Genomic DNA, 23,438 nt, shown 5'->3' with positions numbered 1-23,438 from the left:
TACAGGAAAAACTGGTGGGTTCATTGACCTCTAGGATAGCATCCACAATCTTCTGCAGACGAATGCCACCTGTTTATTGGCTGCTGGCTTGTGAGGAGTCTCGACTGTCGTCTAGCCTGTGATTATATACTTATATGATTGAGGGTCCCTAATTGGCTCACAGTCCTCCAGATCAAAAGTGGACCAATGGAAGAAGCAGAACAAAGGTATAATTATTTGAATGTTAGCGTATCACGAAATGACTACGCGAAGTTTTCCAGTCTCTACTAATAAGACAGCTCTGGCTCTGTCAAATCCAAATAGAGATTATTTCATGATCGTACTCACTAACGGGATAAGTGCTGCAGATATGATTACATTAAATTAACCTTCAGTAAGCGGTCAAATAAAATGGCACCTGTATGTTAAGAAAATCCTCGCTTAAGAACAGGAATGTATTTTTAATAAACTGTGTAAATTTTACACTAATTGTTCGTGGGCTTATTGTAAATGTGGATGATTCCAGTTTCTGAAATTAAGTGTTTAGTTACAACCAAAATGTGCTCAGAATAACTCAGAAAGTGCAAACCAAATTTATTATAAATGCTTTAGACAAAAATGTTTTTAGTACTAGTACAATTTTAACTTATTTTTGACAGTCAAATATTGTACCTGCTGCTGTTAGTTGCCGAATTTTCCTGTAAATCCTAGTTTCTTTTTCTCTATGGTGGAACACGATAGTAGATACGGAAAGTGTGGGATGCTAAACATTAATAAAACAGCAAGGATTGCTACCGTTTATCAGAGCACTATCTGCTGATAAGGGAGATAACGAGTGATTATGGGCTCAAGTTCTGGAAAAGGGTGACTCTGGCTATGAGTCAGATTGTGTTCTCAGACGTAGTAACCTTTCATTACATAATGTTACTTTAGGTAGGTCACACACTTAATTACTACATTTTTCGAATGTCCACGCTGTTATATAATTTTGCGTTCGAAAAGATTTTGAGGGCTTCACTGTATTTATTTTTTGTAAATGGAATATAACTATTTATGTAACATTGCAGATATTTTATATCTGTATATTTTCATGAAAACAATTGCATAACATGGGCATTTATGTTTTGTGTTGCCCCAGTACTTACCTCCAGTAGTTAAAGTTATTTGTAAATCTTTCCCTGAATATATTTCCACTATTAACTACGCTCATAATAAGCATGATACATCAAATTAAAGTCAAATTATTGAATATTCGATTATTTTTTCATGGTTTTAAAAAATTAATTATATTGAAACATCAATAAAAATACAAAACTATGCACCAATTTTCTTAAGAAATACTCAGTGTTAGCTTTAAAAACATATTTCTTAAAGGCAAAAATAACCATAGCCAGACAAAGTAACGATATATTTCTTGTAGTATTTCAAACTATTTTTTTTTTGGCTACTGACGGTAAAGCGTTTCTACTGGGTAGCCTTATGATTCGAAGCTTCTTTGGCTGAGGGTCTCCCATTGGCGCAAAGTCCTCCAGATAAATAGTCAGTATTTTAATTTTAGCCTATCACGAAACGAATCCGCTAACGTTTCCTGTCTCTATCAACAGACCTGAAATTTTCGTCGTATCAGGAAAAATAAATCTTGAAACTCAACCGGGGTCATTCTGGTGCTTGGACCCCGGTGACTTCGCCTCTTCGCCGCCTTTCCTGTCCCTCCCTCCAGACGGCCCTGTAGGGCAATATACACTGACTTATTCAGCTTACATTCGTCCCGAGAAGTGATCGCTGATCACTGATGGGTAGGGCCATGCATATTTCGCGAAAAGATTCCGGGACATGTTGAAAGTTAAAACACTGTAGCATTGTCTGTGTTTCGTGATTGGGTGAGTTTCTTTCAGGTACATGACGATTGTTAAGTCACCAATCACAGCAATTCATTGCGGAAGCAAACACGTCCTGAGTGGCTCAGCCAACTAAGGCAACTACTTATCTCGCAGACGGCCGCCAATCACAAGGAAGAAACCGCTGGTGCGCGTATACCTTGTTGCGGTCTAATAGGCGTTCAGCTTTATTCGCGAGAAATGCCTCCCCTACTGATGGGTGTGCCCAGAAGTTGGCAGCATTGCCGGTGTTTGGTTGAAGGGACCCCCCTTGCAGCACGAACCCCTCCTCTCCTCCTCTCCCTGGGAGTCTTGCCCAGTCGCGCGCGACCTACCTCTTGCGCAGCGACTGGCGAAACACTACTCGCTCTCACGAACGCTTTTTTTTTTTTAAACCGCTGCGCCGCCGCCGGTCAGGTGTGTCTCGCTTGCACTCCCGCGGACGTGAACCTGCCTTCGGCATTCCCGCACGGGGGCCGGACATTGCTGTCGAGAAAGAAAGAAAGAAAGAAAGAAATAGCCTGGGACCCCTCTTAGCCAGAAGGCCCTCCGGGGTTTTAATTTACTTAACTTACATTAATTATACTGTTAAGGCCCCACAGTGAACCAGACATCGCACCCCAATCTCTACAGTTACACTCAGATCGGACGCTAGAGACCCCCCCCCCCCTTGTGCGCAAGGCGTGAGGCCTCTCCCACCGCGGGAATTTGAAAAAAAAAAAAAGAAAATTTTGTAAAAGAGATATTTAAACTTAAATTTTAATTAATTGAAACCACTGCATATATAAAAAAATAAAAAATAAAAAAGAATGTAGTTTATAAATAAATCGAGAGGCGGAGGCCCCCCAAAGTGCAGGCGGCATCTGCCCGAGCGGGCCAGCCTGGAGGTGGCTGAACCTCGGGACGGGCGGGGGCAGTAGCAATCTGCGCGAGGGGCCACCGGGGCGGTTGGTCGCGGGCCGCGGCTAGGTCCCGCTCCGCCGCCGCCGACTGGTCGTCGCTCCGTGTGGTCGGGCGAGGCGGCGGGCTGCGGGGGGAAATTATTTCGCGTGTCGATAAGCAGGGACCGGCGAACTCTGATGCGATGGGCAGGGAAACGAAAACTTCGCGAGTTCGTCTGGCCTCGAGGTAGAATAATCATTCAAAGTCTTAGTCGTTGTGCTCAACCAACGTTTGCTTTATTTATCGTCTCATTTCCCTCAGTGTGATTATGGAACAAGAAACAACTACAAGACATTCAGCGTTGATAACCGAGTTATGAAAAAATCTATTGCAACATATCTTTAATTTTTTTTGTGACATCCAGAAGATGAAGGCCAGTTACATAATGAGATAAATAAATCATAGAATTACATATGGCACGTACAATTACTAAAAAAAAAACACTGTTAACATAAACATACGAATATAAATGAACATACGGTGACTAACCACGTGGCAACATAACACTCAGACAAACATACGTGCACAAATTACATAGTAAGAATCAAGTTTCATGTTTATTAAAAAAAAAAATTCAAAATTATTTTGAAAATACAAATGTATAAATTAACTCCTGTCTTTAAAAGTTGGTGCGAGCCCTCTGCCCGGCATATGCCGAGTTAATGAGCATCGACTTGTTTCAAGTATTTCGGAACCGACCAGCTTGATCGGAGATTCGTCGTTTTAAAAGCTGAAGTGGATAAAGTTTGTGCCACGTAATTTTCCTCATTGTACAGTTCTCAAAAAAATTAAAAATTGTACCCATTCCCCAACTGTCGCTTGCACTGTAAGTTTTTTTTGTAAATGGAACAGGAATATTATTTTGAAATTGCAGATATTTTTAAATCGGTAGATTTACACCGAAACAACTGTATCACTACAAAATAGTGTTCGCAGTAATTACTGGATTCGGATTCCTACCCGGGCATTTATTTGTTGTCCCAACACCTCCAATAGTTAAAGTCATTTGTAAACAGTTCCCCGAATAGCTTTCCAGTGTTAACTGCGAATATTAATAAGCATAATAAAACATAAATGAAGTTAAATGATTGAATATTCGATTACATTATCCATGTTTAAAAAATGTAAGATTGAATGAATCATCAATAAAACAATAAAATTATGCGCCAATTCTGGTAAGAAATACTCAGTATTATCTTGAAAAACGTATTTCATAGCTGCAAAAATAACCATAGCCCTGTAGATTTCTTTAATAATGTTCGCAGGCTTTCACGGCCATTGTCTGAAGTAGCTTGGCTTCTGGTTTAAAGCTGTGTCCTAGGCGAATAATTCACCGACGTTTCGGTCGACATTGCCATCGCCATCATCAGGGAGCAGTTACCTACTGAGGTTCTTAAAGTTATCCTGCCTTTAGATACTCTCGCCTGAGGGGAAGGTGCTTCCTGATTGGCTGCAGCATGATGATGATGGCGACTGCAATGTCGACCGAAACGTCGGTGAATTATTCGCCTAGGACACGGCTACAACCCAGAAGCCAAGCTACTTCATAGCCCTGTGCTGTACAAATTTACAATATCTTTCTTGTAGTATTACAAACTATTTCGTGGCAACTGGTTTCCAATGGAATCTTTAGTAAACGTGTGAAAGCAACACATGCTGATTGTTTAAGAACGCTGACAACCACCTGTAGTCATTTACATGTGAACACTGTTGACATAACGACAGTGGTATCTTGATACGTAGAGAATTGGTTATACTTTTTGAGAACTATCGAATTTGGAAACAAGTTAATAACATAGACTATAACCGTAGATATGCATTTGGCTTTTTACTGGAAGCAAACAACTCTGGCAAGTTTTAAAAGTTCATTTTTTCTTCTTCTTCTTCTTCTTCTTCTTCTTCTTCTTCTTCTTCTTCTTCTTCTTGGGTGTGTTAGTGCATCACGCCCTTGAACGAACTGGCAGCAAGGTTATTAACGTGTCTTACGTAAGCAAACAGTTGCCACATGTTGCGAGCACGAAGATTTATAGTTGAAAATAAAATAAAAATTCAAACACAGGGGGAAAAACAGTCGCAAGTGTTCTGTAATGGCAAATTTTATTTTATTTTTTCTTAAGTGAAGCTAAAATGGTAGGAAAATTCTCCCCTGTCTTTTTTTTTTTAAACTAATTATGGCTATAACTCTTGTTTCTAAATCACTACAGCTATTGAGTAAGATTGTCAGGAATGGATGTGGTTGAGATAGTGTGATGCATGTAACAAAATTTGAAAACCAGAAAGGAAAAAAAAACTCTAATTGCATACGAGGCACTATATACATCACTCAAACTCTTGGACATTTCAAAACGTTATTCAATGTGGCGTTTGTGATTTCAGCTATGGTAATAAACGAGAACTAGTGAAATAACATCCTGTATTTTTTCCCCTTCAATCTCGGTAGCAGAGGTAAGCATTGCCACTCACCAAGTGAAAGCCAGATGAGGTCAGTTCACCTTGTGGTAGGTATTTTAACGTATTTCATACTCAAGCAAACAGACTTTACAATTTTAGTTTCTTCCTCCGGTATACAATAACGTCAAGTAACTTCATTACGCGTGGAAAAGTTTATAAATAAGTTTTTTTACGTTTATTGTTTTGATAAAAATTGTATTTTGTTCCTAAAATCTACAAACGATTTTTTTTAAAATTGATTGTCTGTAAATTTCAATCGGTATCTAAAAATGGGGGAAATTTCTACAGACAGCCAGTCTAACCCTCTATCCCCTTTTTACATGCTTTATATTAGCTTCACCTGTATGTTTGTCTGTCCGTCTGTAACTCTGTCTGTCCGTCTGTAACTCTTTCGACTAAGAGTGAGTGACTCATCACTGTAAAATGTCCCACTCATTTCATTACGTTCGTTAGCCGAGCGGTCTAAGGCGCGCGACTTCTGTGGCGTCAGCTTTCGGATTCAGCAATCGTGGGTTCTACTCCCGGCCACGCCGAAAAAAAAATGTTTTTTTTCCCCCGGTATATTCTAATATTATATCCATACATCTAACTGCAAATGATTCGTAGAGACTTTACCATTTCTTTGTGACGTTGCAACTCCAAATAGTTATCTCAGATGGTAATAGGTAGTGTCGGTAACTCATTTCCCTATGATAATTATACATAAATATAGTTTAAAAAACTAAAAAAACATGCTTTTAAAGAATATCAAACTAAAAAGTTAAAAATAAATATAGTTTAAAAAACTAAAAAACATGCTTTTAAAGAATATCAAACTAAAAAGTTAAAAATAAATATAGTTTAAAAAACTAAAGAAACATGCTTTTAAAGATTATCAAACTAAAAAGTAAAAAATAATTTTAAAATTAAATTTATGACAATAGTATATAAGCAATACTAGTATAAATGAGAAAAAAGCATGGGGCGCTTAATATACAAAAAATATGGCACAAAGCGCCTCAAGCTTTTTTCTCATTTATACTAGTATTGCTTATATACTATTGTCATAAATTAAATTTTAAAATTATTTTTAACTTTTTAGTTTGATAATCTTTAAAAGCATGTTTCTTTAGTTTTTTAAACTATATTTATTCAATTACCAACTCAACCGTGTAAAAAGTGTTCTTTTATGAGTAAGTGATAAAAAAATTCATGCACTTACTAAATCGTGAATATATATATATATTTTTTTCTCATTTGATTTTAATTTCAGTTAAACAAGTTTTTTTTAATTACTTTCTTTTAATGTTTGTTTGGCTTGTTTGATAACGGTAGCTACTGCTACATATCGCGTATGTACTGTACTCTCATATGTAGCTCTTTTAGCCATCACGTCCTTGTTTCACTACATGCATTTCAACTCCAATTTGTTGACAAAAGCCGAGTCCCGAGTTTGGCATGACGTCGAGAGCCTTGAAGCAAACGTGACGAAGAACAAAGTGGCAAGGAGAATAGGAACATGTGATAGTCTAGGCCAGGGGTCGGCAGACTTTCAAGTCGTATCAACTAAATATTAAGTAAACAGATTATAAAATTATTTAAGAGAGCCCCAACATGTATTTGTTCTGTATATACATGGGATTTTAAAACAAAAAAGAGATAAAATCAAAATATTTTGTTCGCAAATTCAAACATAAATTCTTAAAAATATAGGCTACCTAGGAAAAAAAATACGTAAACGTAAAAAAATATAGTATTCATTAGTAGAATTCTACTGATAAAACAAAGTATTCATTAGTAGAATTCTACTGATAAAACAAGAAAACCAGAATTATTAAAAAAAAATATATTTAAATAAAAAAAAGCACCTGGGTTTTATAAATAAGCTTAGCTATGTCTGGCAGGTAACTACTTATTTTCCATTTTAGGTATGATTGTAAGTTTTCGTCGGGTAATTAACTTCTTAATTAATTTTTTATTTGATTCATTGAAGAACTACTCCACGTATAAAGTATTATGTGCTTTATTTGAGGTATTTGTTTTGCAGCCGTCCACTTATGGTGAGATATATTGAATTTTATTTCTCCCTTTCATACTCTTCCAAGCAGCTGATGAGAACAGATTTTTTTTTGCAGCAGCGCAGTGGGGTGTAGAGCAGTGAAAAGCCTATGAAAAGAGCCGCATGCGGCTCGCGAGCCGCGGTTTTCCGACCCCTGACCTAGGCTGTGGTAAAATGTCACCACACGGTGTTGGTGTGTGAATACTTGAAGTCAACATGAGAACGACTCCCTCTTTCCTATCTGCATAACAAAACAATTTTTCGTTATAACGAAGTTTAACGTTAATTTCTTGCAGATGTGTTGGCATTATGTTTGTTTAGTAATATTCGTTACGTGATGCCATCTTTACGATTATCCCTAGAGAGTTATTTTCAAGCTATCAAAAAAAAAAATATAGCATGTTAGCCTTTATACGGCTACGGTGTGTTTTTCTGTCCACTTGCTAATCAGTTGACTTTAACTTCAGAACAACACACTCTGCGCAGACTATAACATCCATGTCTGCGTGAGAGTGAATGTCTTGGGGAGCGTGAAGTAGAGATTCCAGTCTTCGGTGGCCAATATCGTTGGTGGTATACGTCTAGAGATGGGCAAATAAAATCCCCAAATCCTCAGATGCCATCGAACTTTTAGCTTTCGGAAGATTTGACATTCGAAGACATTGGCGGCTTTGGACTTCTTGCCCTGAACCTTTTACTTCTACAGGGGCATAACATTTTGAAGAGGGGATTAACCACTGGTGGGTAGGGGCGGAAAAGGGGTGGGGGGTGGGGGGTCAGTATGGAATATTCCCCAGGCCATCTCACGGAAAATTTAAAATAAATAAACTCTTTCAAACAACGTGTTTTTAAGCAAGTATAAAACTTAAATTACAACAATGGTTTTGCTAATTTAACTTTAAAAAAAATTTATATACTCTCCTAATAAATTATCCTCCGGATAGTTTTATGAATTCCTACGATAATATTCTGGTAAAATTGCGTCAATATAGGATGCAATAAAATATTTGAATTTTTTCTAATACTATATTATCACAGACAGGAAACACTCGCGGATTCATTTCGTGATACGCTAACATTAAAGTAATTATGCTGCTTCTGCCGTTGGTTCACTGTTGATCTGGAGGACTGTGGACCAATCAGAGACCCTCATTCATGTAAGTGTCGAATCACAAGGTTACCTGGTAAGACGTCTCACAAGCCAGCAGCCAATGAACAGGGGGCATTTTCCCGAGTAAGCAGAGGTTTTTGGAGGCTATCCTAGAGGTCATTGAACGCGCGAATTTTTTTTTCTGTCTTTAGATATTATTAGGGACCTGAAAAATTCGCGAGTTCAATGACCTTCAAGATAGACTCCACGATCATCTGCCTATTTGGGCAAACGGCGCCTGTTCATTGGGTGATGAATTTTGAGGCGTCTCAAGTGGGTAACTTGTGAATGGACACTTCTTTAATTGATGGTCTCTAATTGGCCAAGAGTCCTACATATTAACAGTGAACCAATAGCAGAAGTAGCGCAACTGTAGGCCTATAATTATTTGAATTTTAGCATATCACGAAATGAACCCGCGAATGTTTCCGGTCTCTAGATATTATGAATTGAATTAGGTACTGATCAGCGCTTTAAATGATGCATGCTAATAACAGTTTAATTTTTCTGTTCCCGTTAATGTCCATATTAAAAAAAAACAGTAGAATAACAGGGAGAGTGAGAATGAACGGACCGGCTTGCTCGACCGTGGAGCAGCCCAAGTTCGAGGGAAAAAATAATTTGAGAAAAAAATTTTTTTTGGAGGAAATGTAATTAAATATATTATTTTTAACTTTATTAAGTACAAGAGTATTAATTTCAATTTCATCTAATTCAAACAATTTCACCTGTGCAGTTGACAATGACTTCATTATTTGACTGCACAGAAAGTGACAATGAAATGTTTTAGACAGTGGACTTACATTCCAGGCAGGAACAGGGTTGGACTACCGGCCCGTCAACCCTGATATCGGGTTTTCCTGTGGTTTCCCGAAATCACTCAGGAAACTACTGGGATAGTTCGTTACAGTAGACGTAGGTCTTTTCCTTCCTTAATATTCCTGTATTGCGCGTTTGCGTCTCTAAAAACCTCGCTTTTGACAAGACGTTCAGAATTTTATTACCCTTCAAAACTTCGGGTAAAAGAACGCAAATGCGAGCTTTAACTTAAAACCTCGCGAAAAGTAACGTTAGATAAACAGGTAGACTAGGGAAAGGGATTAAAAAAATTTTGGGCATACGTAATTGCGGGTTTTACTTAATGTCATACGAAACCTCAACAACGAACAATAAATATGAATATGCAAACACACAGAAAACAAGCCAAAATTAGCCGATTACGAAAATTAAATACGTAGACAGAACAGAAAATTCTGTGGAAGGAATTAGACTGTGCTGTCTATGTTTATAACTTTTGACATGCGATGATTATTTTTCTATTTTTTACATTTTAATTTTTTGTCAGTTTTTGATGTTTCTTGCGACATACAGTGTAACCAGCTGTATCGTATGTCCTAAAAAAACATCTTAAATCTCTTCCACATTGCAAGAGCTATTCAGAGAACAGAGAAAGGAAGTTGAATGACTTCTGTACACGGCTTGCTATCTCCTAACCACGTCATGGCAAATGTCAATACATAAACCTGTGTATTTATCCTGTTAGCATGCTTTCATCTTCTGCACATGCGTTCGCTACTGAACAGCAATACTTTAAAATGAAGGTTTTTTTAAAAAAAATAATAGTAACCAATATTAACAATCGAATCACGAATGCTTTTACCGCATGTACTTAAAGAGTAATTTTTACAAGTCCTATATCTATTTATAATACTTAAATCATTGCAAACGTTAACATAGCCATAATATAACATATTAAAATCAATATTCATGATACAATTTAGTTCTTAATAGAATTACCTACAATTTGTTTTCAATACACACAAGACGTTAGACACAAGATTTCTCCCCAGAGAAGAAAATACAATGACTGATAACCCGAAAGCGGAATTAATGATAAATGGTTATGAATGTTGTCAGCTTTGTTTATCCGAACTTATCGCCCTCAGTTCGTGTCTTGAATACTATCGGCGCTATTAATTACAAAATAACATTCTCACACATACGGTACAATTTTAAATTTTTAGAAATTAAATGCCTGGATAATATGAAACATTGTGTCAATTGTAAAATATTTCACACATATGTCTGGAACTTACGTTTTGGATTGATTAAAATGTATTGTTGGAAAATACATAAATTTTACGGCCTTTTTTTACGGAGAATGCACGTCGAATAAACGAAGTAGGCCTACTCTTCGTAGTTTCAGATGAGTTGATATTGGTAGAAACGAAGCATGCTTCAGCCTTCCGAATGCCAACTGTGTGCTCAGCGGTACTATATATATATATATACACACACACATAAGAAAGATATTCATGAAAAATAATGGATTTTTTTGTAAATTTTTACGTTTTCGTGAAAACAACTATACAATTACAAAATAGTGCCCTCAGTAATTATGGTTTCGGATTCTTACCCGGGCATTTATGCTTTGTGTTGTCCCAGTACCTCCAATAGCTAAAGTTATTTGTAAACCGTTTCCTGAATAGCTTTCCGGTATTAACTGCGCAACAACAAAGTAAATTCAAATAGTTTAATATTATATTATTTTTTTATTGATAAAAAATTACGCTTTAATGAAACGTCAATTAAACTATGAAATTATTCTAAGATTTTTATAAAGATTACTCAGTATTATCTCTAAAACGTATTTCATACATGCAAGAATAACCATATCCATGTTTTGTACAAAGTTGCAATATTTTTCTAGTAGTATTACAAAATATTTCTTGGCAACTGGTTTCCAAAATAACATTTTGTAAAAAGTACCGACTTTTTTCACCGCGTAAAAAGAGTCAACATTCCCTTGACAATTTTTAATCAGTGTTCTTTGTAACTTTAAGGTTTTTTTTTATACAGTAGGCTTAACATACATAAAGTGAAATGAATAAACTTAATTTTCGCTAGGAAACCGAAACTACGACCAATCATGGAAAGCCGAATATTTAGTACTCGCGTCCATTCTAGTTAATAATAGTTCTTTGCATGGAACGTTCCAGTAATTTAGTGAACTCTTTATCGTAAGTTGTGTAACGGAAGCCAGACTAGTCATCACCATGAATTGTAGATTTATTATCAGTAAAGTAGACTTAAAGCAAATATACATCTGCTTCACGTCGATTTTTGGACTGTTGCTCTTGACACACGTTTGACGACCCTGAAACAGTTATATAAACAAGGAGAAGCAGTTGCGATCACTTTCAGCCCACCAAAGGATAACACCTTGTTGTCGACCAGTGAAAGAGTCTTAGTTAATAGGCATATAGGCAAGTTGAGTCTAGCCTGCAGTGAAATGAATTCGCGAATAATTTGTGATTTTACCAAGTAAACCTTTTTGTCAGAATAATTTCTTGCTAACAGAATGTTCTGAACTTGAATCTTACCTCATTCTAAGGTGTATTTCATTCTGTGTATGTTTTGTTACAAATATGATATGTGTATAGTATAGCAGTTATTAATTATACCTCAGAACACACTTTGACTAAAGAAGAGCCCCAGTGATTTAAAAAAAATTCGTTTCTAGGTATTTGATTGGCTTATGTTTATGAAAACATTTTAAAGAAAATTTTGAGGTCCGAATGGTAGTTTGGTTTTCAAATTTCGTTTACATCTACATTTTATGGACACGATGACTGCTATAATTTTGAACTGATTGCTTCTGGGCTGATTCATAAAATGAAGAGATGGGAAAGGACGAAAAGCCTGTTGACGATGGTATTGGCCAACGACCACACGAATGCGGCTCTAATAATTAAATAACAGTTGAGTCTAGCGAGTGAAAAGAATTCGCTAATAATATTGGCTCTACCTAAAGTTATCTGTCATGAAGATGGCATTACTTTATAATTCCGCGAGTCAATTTTTTCTAGACGCTAGTTTTATTTACTTCGAAGGTTTTTTCTTGTCCATCTAGTTAGGGGCAGGTTAAATTTTTCGCAAATATATATATATATATATATATATATATATATATATATATATAATATAGAGACTAGCTGAGAGTTAAAACACCTGTAGTATCGCGTGTGTTTCGTGATTGGTTGAGTTTCTTTCGAGTACATGTTTAACTGTCGGCACACGAATCACAGCCGTTCAGCGGGGAAGCAAGCGCATCCTGAATGGCCCGACCATGTAACGCTATGTCTCTTCTCTTGCAGACGGTTGCCAGTCACAAGGAAGAAACCTCTGGCGTGGGCATGCCTTGTTGCAGTCTGTTGAGCGTTTTCAGATATTTTTTTTTCGCAAAATATACGTGGCCCTACTAACCGTTAATGTTCAACAGTCTGCGGCCTACGTCATTATATAATCATCGGGGTATGAAGTCCGGTTTGTTCGGCACATAAACTTATTTTTTTGTTCAAAATGCCAGTGTTTAAAATATTCTATCAGAGTGGCCTTCAGTCAAAGTTGTCAAACGCAAACAACTATTTCTTGTATATATTTGTTTTCGCGTTATACTTATTAAATACTGCATTGCAATTTATTTTTAAATATTTTCAATAAAAAGGAAGCGGTGATTAGCTACATTGCTACGTATTTTATACATTGGAATAAAGTGAATCCGTTAATTTTTCCTATCTTTAGTCATTACATATGATTGTACATATTTATAGAGAATTCAGTAACCAGAACCTCAAAAAGAAAAAAATAATAAAGATTGAAGTAAATGCGATTCGAAAATGTAATTTCATCCTGGCCTTTATTTTTGTCTTCGTGTTCTCGAGTTTCTTCTCCGTGCTTGCGGAGGTAAATAAACTAAGGTCACGGCTGCCATGCATTGCGGCTCTCAAAGAAAAACGAAATTTTCGCATTGTGTGAAGAAGTGTTTACGATGCAAAAAAAATTGTTTTGGAAATAATTACAAGGTTAGTTGAACTTTCACCATATCGATTATCCATGCTAAAATCATAAAGAGAAAGTGTGAGTTTGTTCGCAAAATTGTACCTCTAATCTGGTAAAGAAATAAATCGTATTGAAGCTACATAATTCCAGATGGACATATGCCATGTTCTGTTTCAAAAATTAATGTTTCCGTAATGTGTAGGAATATTTGTAACCAAAACCGGAGAAAAATAACAAAATTGCTGTTTTCTTGACTTACGCTGGCTTAACCATTACAGATAAAATAAAATAAAAAAAAACCTGTCACGTACATATGCTCTCTTATGAACCTATATAGTTATATATAGATACAAAAAAATTCGCGTATTCATTTTGCGATAGGCTAAAAATCACACACTGATATATTTGTGCTGCTTCTGCTATTGGCTCACAGTTTATCAGGAATAATTCGACCAGTGAGAGACCCTCGGCCAGAGAAGTATCGAATCACATTCCTCCCAGTTGAGACGTCTCACGGGTCAGCAACCAATGAGCAGGGGACGTTTGCCCGAGAGTGCAGGGGAATGTGGAGACTATCGTGGAGGTCATTGAAACCGCGAATTTTTCCGGTCCTTAGTTATATATCCAATAAAAATGTAAAAATTTCAAACGTTTTTTAAAGGTCTCAATCCAGTGTTTATGTGATTATCTTTACCATAATATCGACACGGCATTGGTTAACTAAATTAGAATTTGAAAGCAATATGCGAAATATATTTTTTATAACCTGACATTAATTTATATAATCCTTTTTTAGTTGGGAAACAGCAGGAAACCTGGTATGTGTAGGGGGCAGTATTTTTCGCGAAAAGATTACGAGACTAGCTGAGATGTAAAACACTGTATATCATCGTCTGTGTTTCGTGATCGGTAGAGTTTCTTTCATTTACATGTAATACTGTCCACACAACAATTAAGTAATACAGTGCGGAAGCAAACGCACCTTGAATGGCCCGGTCAACTAAGGCAATGTCTTCTCTTGCAGACGGCCGCCAATTACAAGGAAGCATCTGCTGGTTCAGGCATACCCTATTGAAACCTAATGGACGTTCAAGTTTTTTTTCCGCCTGGTTTGGTTGCCTTCTGTCTTAGTTAAGGGCAGTGATTTTTCCGCAAAACAATCGATTAGCTTACTAGATTGAAATAAAGTATTGCTGCGTCAGTAATTTCTGCTCTGTGATTTTGGTTTGTAACTCAGGATGTGTTTACTTCAGCACAGAGTGGCTGTGGTTCGTATACCTCAAATAAATTCAACAAGTCACGGAAAAAAAACAAAAAAAAAAAAACAGACGATGCTACAGTGTTCAAACACGCAGTTATTCTCAGAATATAAATTGTAAAAAAAAAAAAAAATCCTTGAAATAATCAGCTAGTTATTTAGGAACACAGCAATTTTTATTTTCACTCGTGGTTTAGGATGTACTTAAGTACCGATGTAGGTTTTTTTTTTATATAAATAAAAACACGCAAAGACTTGGGCGGTTGTCGCCCGCGGGTGTGCTCGACACCGCAGTTGCAAAAGCCCGTCGCGGCGGTGAAGATCGTGTTTCGAACCGTCTTGCTCGCGTGGTGTGCACGCCATGTTTACGGCGGCGTCGCACGTGTTACCCACACGTCGCAACTCGACTTGCGAAACAGAAAAAAAAAAAAAAAAAAAGTGAAGCAAACCGCCGTAAAAAAAAGAGCGGAATGCGCTGCTTCTTCATCAAAACTGGGTCGTCCGTCGCCTCCCAAGCCAAGAATATAACTTGTCTCTATCACGTAGCGGCGCGATCGCTAGCTTCTCTGCCAGACACGGGCAGACGGGTAATCGAAAACAGTGCTATAGTGTGAATTAGTTTCGTAAATAAAACAAAAAAAAATATTAATTCATAAGTAAAGATATTTGTAAATTTGTACACGATAACAAATGCATGACTACTAAAATACGGCCATGCATTTGAATTTAAGCCACTCGCGTAATTAACTCGCAAAGTTTCCCGGTTTTTTTTTTTAACAAATTAAATAGAAATCCGAAAATTTCGCGAATTCGTTTAACGTCAGGCTAAAATTCATTGGCTGATTTATTAGTGAAAACATTTTAGTTCTTGTATATAGGCACTATCTGATTCGCTCACTTTTCTCCTAGCTGGGCATACAAGTCAATCATGAGCTTGAATTTTTTTCAGTCTAGCTCGTGACACAACTGTTGAAAATTTTCACCTTCAATTTACGAAGAACTTTGGTTACAAATTATCGGGGATTGTAAATTTACTGCTATCTTCGTAGTTTTACGGACACTGTGTTCACTTCTTTCTTTGAACAAGAACCTAAAAAGAACATTCTAAAACTGGCTACGTCTGCAGCAAGAACACTCTTATTTTGTCCACTTGCGTGTTTACCTTGGATCGGAACGTTTAAAAAAAAGGGGGGTGGGGTGAGAAAGGCCAAAACACGACGTGGTTTTAACGGAGATTCAGTTATTCATAGGGACCATAAAAATTCGCGGGTTAAATGACCTGCAGGATGAACTCCATAGTTCTACGTACACTAGGTCACATGTCAGTCACCCACTCATTGGCTGCTGTCTTGTGAGACGTCCCAACGTAGTAGTAGCAGCCTGTGATTCGATAAAGCTTTGGTCGGGTATTTCTCATTGGCCCAGAGTCATCCAGGTGAGTTGTGAGCCAATAGCAGAGACAGCACTGAGGTACAACTATTTGTTATTTTAGCCTATCGCGAAATGAATTCTCGAATTTTTCCGGTCCCTAGCAGGGCCGGTGCAAGGTAAATTGGCGCCCTAGGCGAAAAACATTAATGCACCCCCCCCCCCCCCCTTCCGGCACAACCCAAAAAATTTTTTCCTTGCCTAAAAATACATCACGTAAGCCTGAAATTTTGCCAACAATCAAATTTAAGGAGGCTTGTGTTTTTTTTTTTTTTTACTTTTTTACTTATTACAAATCATAAACAGGTCACCGTGGACTTTAAATAATTACTTATATCAATATAAACATTCCAAACTGTTACAAAAATTAATTTTCATCTAGTTTCAATAATCGTTAAACATATTATATCAGCTGTTATGTGTCGTGCTGCGCCGCCCCCAGCTACTTGGCGCCCTAGGCGGTTGCCTAGTTCGCCTATATGGACGCGCCGGCCCTGGTCCCTAGTTATTCCAATCACCAAGAGCTCTTCGTTCACTTAAGTTGTAAAATAAGTGCGGTAAGTGAAGAGAGCTTGTGACGGCTGGTGTGCAGATGGCGCGCGGAGCGTGGCTGCTGGTGGCGCTCCTGGTGGCGGTGCGGGCAGCCACAGTGCCGGCCCAAGGCGGCCGCAAGCACCGGCGGCAGTCGCCCTTCTCGCCGGCCCAGCCCTTCATCGACATCGACAAGCAGTTCGCCGCCGTGGGTGAGGGCGAAACACAAGCCGACACGCACTGCCGTGCCCAGGGGCGCAACAACAAACAGGGGGGGGGGGGGGGGGGGGGGAAGGGTCCTCCCTCTGAAACCTTGAAGTGGGGGCAAATGGAGGCAAAGAAAATGCTGTGTAATCAATTTTTAGAAAATAAAACTGCTTAAATAGCACCATTTTCCACCTTGAAATACAAATTTTCCCGGGGGAGGACCCCCGGACCACCCGCTTCAATAAGGGGGAACGATGATTCTTTATAAAAAGGTATATTGCCCCCCCCCCCCACCTTTTGGAAATTTAGTTGTTGCGCCCCTGGGCCCGTGCCCAAGCATTTTGTCCATTATTCTTCGCTATTTCAAAATCCCTAAAGGATAGACTCCATGATCCTCCATGCACTCGTGCAAACTACACATCTGCTGATTGGTTACCGACTCGTAACGCCTGTTGACTGGAATGATCGTGATTCGCTAATCCTTCTGTTAAAAGATTTTTCATTGGCCCAGAGTCCCATATCACTGAAGCAAAATAATGTCAAAAGTATATTTGGACTCTATCCTATCGCGAAACGAATCCGCGAATATTACAGGTCTCTATTTATGAGGGAATCTTCGAAATTTTAAAATAAATATAGTTTAAAAAACTAAAGAAACATGCTTTTAAAGATTATCAAACTAAAAAGTAAAAAATAATTTTAAAATTTAATTTATGACAATAGTATATAAGCAATACTAGTGTAAACGAGAAAAAAGCTTGAGGCGCTTTGTGCCATATTTTTTTGTATATTAAGCGCCCCATGCTTTTTTCTCATTTACACTAGTATTGCTTATATACTATTGTCATAAATTAAATTTTAAAATTATTTTTTACTTTTTAGTTTGATAATCTTTAAAAGCATGTTTCTTTAGTTTTTTAAACTATATTTATTTTTAACTTTTTAGTTTGATATTCTTTAAAAGCATGTTTTTTTTAGTTTTTTAAACTATATTTATTTTTAACTTTTTAGTTTGATATTCTTTAAAAGCATGTTTTTTTAGTTTTTTAAACTATATTTATGTATAATTATCATAGGGAAATGAGTTATCGACACTACCTATTACCATCTGAGATAACTATTTGGAGTTGCAACGTCACAAAGAAATGGTAAAGTCTCTCCGAATCATTTACAGTTAGATGTATGGATATAATCTTAGAATTTACCGGAAAAAAACATTTTTTTTTTTTTTTTCGGCGTGGTTAAGCAAGCTGAAAGGCTAGCACAGAGGAAGGAACAATTTAAACTGGTAAAAGTATGTGCTTTGCAAGAAAAGAAAACTTAGTCGAAAGAGTTACAGACGGACAGACAAACATACAGGTGAAGCTAATATAAAGCATGTAATTAAATTTGTTCGTCACGCTAGAATCTCAGGGAATAGTAGAATTTTAGTGCTCCAACGTTTATTACGCATAGAATTTTTGCGTTATGATTTTACTTGAGAAAATAAAAATGGACATTTTATACTTTGGTTTATTTTTATTGTTTCAATACTTTGTTTCAAGCCAATTTTGTTTGATTTCGTTTAGACAAGTCATAAATACGTTTATTTTAATGTTGATAAACACATGAAACACACATGTCAAATTCGTATGAGTGACATACTAACACACGTGCTGTACTTGTAAACACTACTCCTGCCGTTTCTGTGTACGAGGGCTGTAATATGGGGGAAATATACTGAAGTTGTCGACTAAGGATAGCATTAATGTTTCCAAATTGATATCCCTAAAACCTTAAGTTGCTGAATTGTTGATATTTTCTAATTGTATTTCCGCCTTATTATTATTATTATTATTTTAATTCCAGAAGGGAAGGGTCCGGACTTCCAAGGTCCCCCCTGCAAAAAAAAAAAAACCTACGCGATTCTAAAACTGTTCAACATATCCGAGTGGTGTCTTGTTTACGAATAGCATTTACATCATCAGATTTTTTTATAATTTTTAAAGGCTAAATAAAATTAAATATATTTTTCTGAAAAAATTGTATGCCATACCAAGCAGTAAGTAGACACCAGCATTGCCTTTAAACAGAAAAAAATGTCAGTCATTTATTCCATTGGTTCTCTTTATCCACACTGCACATAAATTTTAAAAATTAAACTTTGCCAGCTCATAATGCAAAAAGTATGCACTGTATGTATATATATAATATATATAATTTTGTTGAAGTTCGGCCATTCAGAAAGTTTACGAGTTTACCTGTGTTGTACGTAAAAACAAAACGATGACCTGCAATAGGACATGCGGCACTTGCCTACCCAGAGGCGTGTCTGTGTTAGTGCGGAGGGATGATAAGCGCTACACTCGCTGGTGCTTCTAGCGCGGTATCGCCTCTAAGCACAAGGCTTTGAAGTGGCGCGCAGACTTCTCGTCGTGCGTAAGGAAACTATGACATTACAGCGGAAACCATAACATGGTATGGCGGAGAAACGAAGTTATAGGTGTTAATACAAGTCCCTTAAGTCCCTTGAACGCTTTCAAAAATCTCTGCCGGGTGTGTTTCATGTCATAAACGAATTCTGAACACTCATGGTTTAACCATTTTCACTTTCACTCTATTAAATTGAGTCTAGAAACTAATGACGGAAACAGAACCACAAAAACTTTTCTTAAACATACACCATTCGGAGTGCCCAGATAGGCGGGGCTGTAATAAAATTAAATATAGCTACATATGTCCTGATCGGAATGGTTCTTGTTCTTATTGTGTCACCACCAGTGTGTTTAGATGGTCAAAAAAAGGGATGAGGGAAGCTACGTCAGGTTATAAAAGGGTTTGTGTGTGTGTGTGTGTGGGGGGGGGGGGGGGGAGATAGATAGATATAACATGTGTTTTAAAATGTTCTAGGTTAATATTTTAGTAATGTCATATAATTATAACTTCTAATGTGTGCAGAAACATTATAGTAGTATTAAATGTTGAGTCTATTCTATCAAGATGGACTTTATCGGAGCAGTTTCTTATAGTTTAAATTTTTTCGTTTGTTTTGTGCTGCTATCTGTGCGTGATGGTGGCAAGCAACGGTTACGATTCAGGTAGCGAATTCTAGCGGCAAGCGCAGATAGTAAGTGTGTGATTCGCGCCTAGAATTGTTGATTTGTACTTGAAAAGCAAATATATTATTGATCAGTATATTTATGACGCTCGGCATTAATTTAAAGTATTCTACTTTAAATTTCGTGTACGAGTTTCGTATTATAAGTAGGGACACCTGTATTTCGCGAATACATGTCGTCTCAAGGTATTTCACAAAATACTGTAGCTTTTCTCCTGTGGTTATTGGCTGAGGTCGGTGAGAGGTGTCGTCCCGCTCTTGACGGGACCAATGAGAATGTGGTCACCGTACTGCTGCACCCTCACAATTTGCAGATGACTCTTAGAAAAAAGCTACAGTGTTTTGTGAAATACCTTGACACGAAATGAAATCGCGAAATACAGGTGTCCCTAATTATAAGTTAATTTGCAACATGAAGAACCATAAGTAGGGGCAGGAAATTTTCCGCGAAAAAATCTGAACGCCTACTAGACTGCAACAAGGTATACCCACACCAGTGGTTTCTTCATTGTGATTGGCGGCCGTCTGCGAGAGAAGCCGTTGCCTTGTTTGAACGAGCCACTTAAGGACGAGTTTGCTTCCCACACTGAATTAGTGTGATTGGTTGTTGTAACAACCGACGTGCACCTCAAAGTAACTCACCCGATCACGAAACGCAGACGATGCTACAGTGTTTTTTTAACTTCCAGCTACTCTCGGGATCTTTTCGCGAAATTTTCATGGCCCTAACCACAAGAACACATCAGATTTGCTCGTCGCACATCACTGAAAGGGTTTATTTGTTTTGCTCAGGCAGTCACCACCATCACCAGCAGCATGCAGCTACCGGCGCTAAGCTCGCGTTCCGTCAGCCTGAGCCCGGGCACTCTGCCGCCGCCGCTGAAACGACCCACGGGGCCCGCAAGCAGCACCACGGGGCGGCGCCGCAGCCCTTGTCCAAGCACCACCCCGCCGTGCACCGCGTCGGCCCCAAGTCGCTGCGGCGCGACAGCGAGGCGCAGTCGGCGGCCTCGGACCACGTGGCAAAGGCGGCCTCGGGGCACGACTCGTCGGGCAAGACGCACGAGCACAGCGCCGCCAAGCGCACGGGAGGGGGCGGCGGGGAGCACCACCACTACCAGCACCACCGCGGCGAGGACGAGCGCCAGCACCGCGCCCGCGACTACGGCGAGGCGGAGGGCGCCAAGACGCGCTACGACCACGACGACTTCCACCAGGCGGGGCACGGCGCGAGCGCTCACGGCGGCCACCACGGCAAGCACGCCGAGTCCAGCCACCGCGGCAAGGGCGGCTTCTCCAAGGTGAGTGTGGCCGTTAAGGCGATTGGTGCATGGAAAATATTACGACAAAACTAATTTAACTGTACATATTTATTTTTGATGCTTCTTTTTAAGACATAATATACCTAGGATATTTTTAATAAACTTTTTTTTACTGAGTTATGTCATTTTAAATGCATTTATTTTTATTCCAAGCCAGAATTATTTAGAAAACACATAATTATGTTTAACTTAAGTATAGTTCAAGAAACGAGTGTACGAATAGGTTTCTGCACCTATAAAAGTAAGAAAAAAATTTTCATCGTCAAAATTACAGTTTAATATTGACAATTTCCATTGATCACTGCTGGACTACTTCAGGGCCCTATTTCATAAACACAGTAATAATATCAGTTCCTAAATAGTAGTGAAATAAAAAGTAGCTATTAGTGTATAAATTTGTGTTTCATAAACAAAGTTGAAGGACTGCTAAAATATTTCACTAATTTTATTAGTTTAATAGTCAGCTGATGTTGGTGGGTGATATTTTGATGTTTACATTTTTGAACATTGTGTAAAAATGGCTAAAAGAGAACTTAAAAACAGGAAATATGAAAAAATTTCGAGAATAGAGATGTTCTGTTTGGTGCATTTGCTGGCACTTTAACAAAAGATGTGAAGAAGTTATGTTAGACAGAAATTCGTGATTATGTAGTAGCAATCGGTTTAGTCACAAACGACAAAGACTAAGCCAATTGCCCTCTAGACAGTAGCTTTTTAGAAACATTGTGCATGTCTGCTATGCAGTGGTATTGCACACCACTACCAAGCCAGTGTAGTGCTATTTGCAGTGGTTGCTTAGGTTAAAGTGCCTGGTTCCGTGCTGTTGGATGGAATAAAAAAGGTTCAATCCTTGTGAGCACATAATTAAAAACACCACGTGTTAACCTAAAACGTTCATTGTACTCATATGTTTCCTCTAACAACGTTTAGGTTTTCCTTTCTTGAAAATGTCTCGGACGTCTTACTATTACATCATCATCATCTTCACTTCCACTAGAATCTGAGGATTCCATTTTCTTTGTTAAATTTTTGTACTACACAAACAGATACCACTGCTGTTCTCTAAAAATTGATGACTCTTAAAATGATTTATTATAAAGCTAAGATTGATAAATTTCAGTGCTAATAATCAGTGCAATATATTTGTGTTTGAAGTTTATGAAACACTCTTGATTTTGAACTCATTTTATTACTCATTATTAGGAGTCCTACACTACTAGCTACTTTTTTACACTACTAGTTTTATGAAACAAAACTTATAATTAGCAGCTACTTCTATGACTCCTGACTCCTAATTATGATACTAATAAGTTTTATGAAATAGGGCCCAGGAGCGATTTAAAGAATAAATTTAAATGAAAATGAAAACATAATTGGCAGAACACTATTGAGTTATGTATATATTTTCATATCCTTTTGTTTTTGATACGATCCGACTCAAAACACGCCCTCTGGAGTGACAGTTCTAGTGCTGCGTGTAAAACTCTCGCCGCCGGGAAGAATGTCCCCGCGACGTGGCGCTGAGGGCGGCGCTTGTCGCAACCAGGTAGTCCGGCAGAGCTCCGGCCGGCTGGCTGCAGCCTGCGGGAGGGGAGGGGGAAAAATGGGGTGTAGAGGGAGGATGAGAGAGGAGGCCGAAGAAACGAAGGGTCTGTCAAGGTCGCGCTTCATAGTGGAGTCTATCTTCGCTCAAGCAAGGAAATTGTCTCTGCACAGAAAAATTCGTACAGCGAAATTCTTTTTAGAGGTTATGTTTTGACTTGAAGTTGAATATTGACACGGTGATTATTCTTTGTGGTGGTTGTTTACACATATGAATAAATTTTTACCCTCCAGATTAATATGTTTGACAGCATAGAACATCAGTTGTGTATTCCGGTTAGTTAGGGTATGCTATATGCACACTAGAATGACAGATCTAAATTTAACCAAAAAAAAAATAGATTTTATATTTATTATAATTTATTTAGAACATCAAATCAACACTAGGCTATTCCAGTTATATGAAATTTAAAAAAAAAATTGGAAATGTTAGCTAGCGATGCCAGAATGTCGGGCACACAAATTACAAATGTCTTTTTGTAATATTACATTGCACAGAACACTGAAACCCTAATACTTCAAGTGTTTGTTTACAGTTTTATTATTCTGTGCTACGTTATTTAAATTTATATGTTTAATTTATTTTGTGTTTTGAACTATATTTCTGACATTGTTACAGACGTTTGGGCTTTTCTCTATGTAATTATTAAGTAATTGCGGCTTTTGGAATTACCTTTTTCACGGCCAGAAATTGCCCGAGGTTTCGGCGGAACT

General features: G+C 37.8%; 1 protein-coding gene across 1 annotated transcript in view; it reads left to right on the top strand.

Moving 5' to 3' along the window:
* The window catches only part of LOC134528034 (cation channel sperm-associated protein 1-like), a 106,234-nt gene that overhangs the window by 70,863 nt on the left and 11,933 nt on the right, over positions 1–23,438 (top strand). Inside the window, exons 2-3 of the mRNA XM_063361221.1 lie at positions 16,558–16,708; positions 20,593–21,101. Of these exons, the coding sequence (XP_063217291.1) occupies positions 16,558–16,708; positions 20,593–21,101 (660 nt within the window). The remainder of the gene's footprint in view (positions 1–16,557; positions 16,709–20,592; positions 21,102–23,438) is intronic.

The sequence above is a fragment of the Bacillus rossius genome, chromosome 1 (assembly GCF_032445375.1).
Source record: "Bacillus rossius redtenbacheri isolate Brsri chromosome 1, Brsri_v3, whole genome shotgun sequence".
Classification (NCBI taxonomy): Eukaryota; Metazoa; Arthropoda; class Insecta; order Phasmatodea; family Bacillidae; genus Bacillus; species Bacillus rossius.
This window is presented reverse-complemented; position numbering and strand designations above follow the sequence as displayed.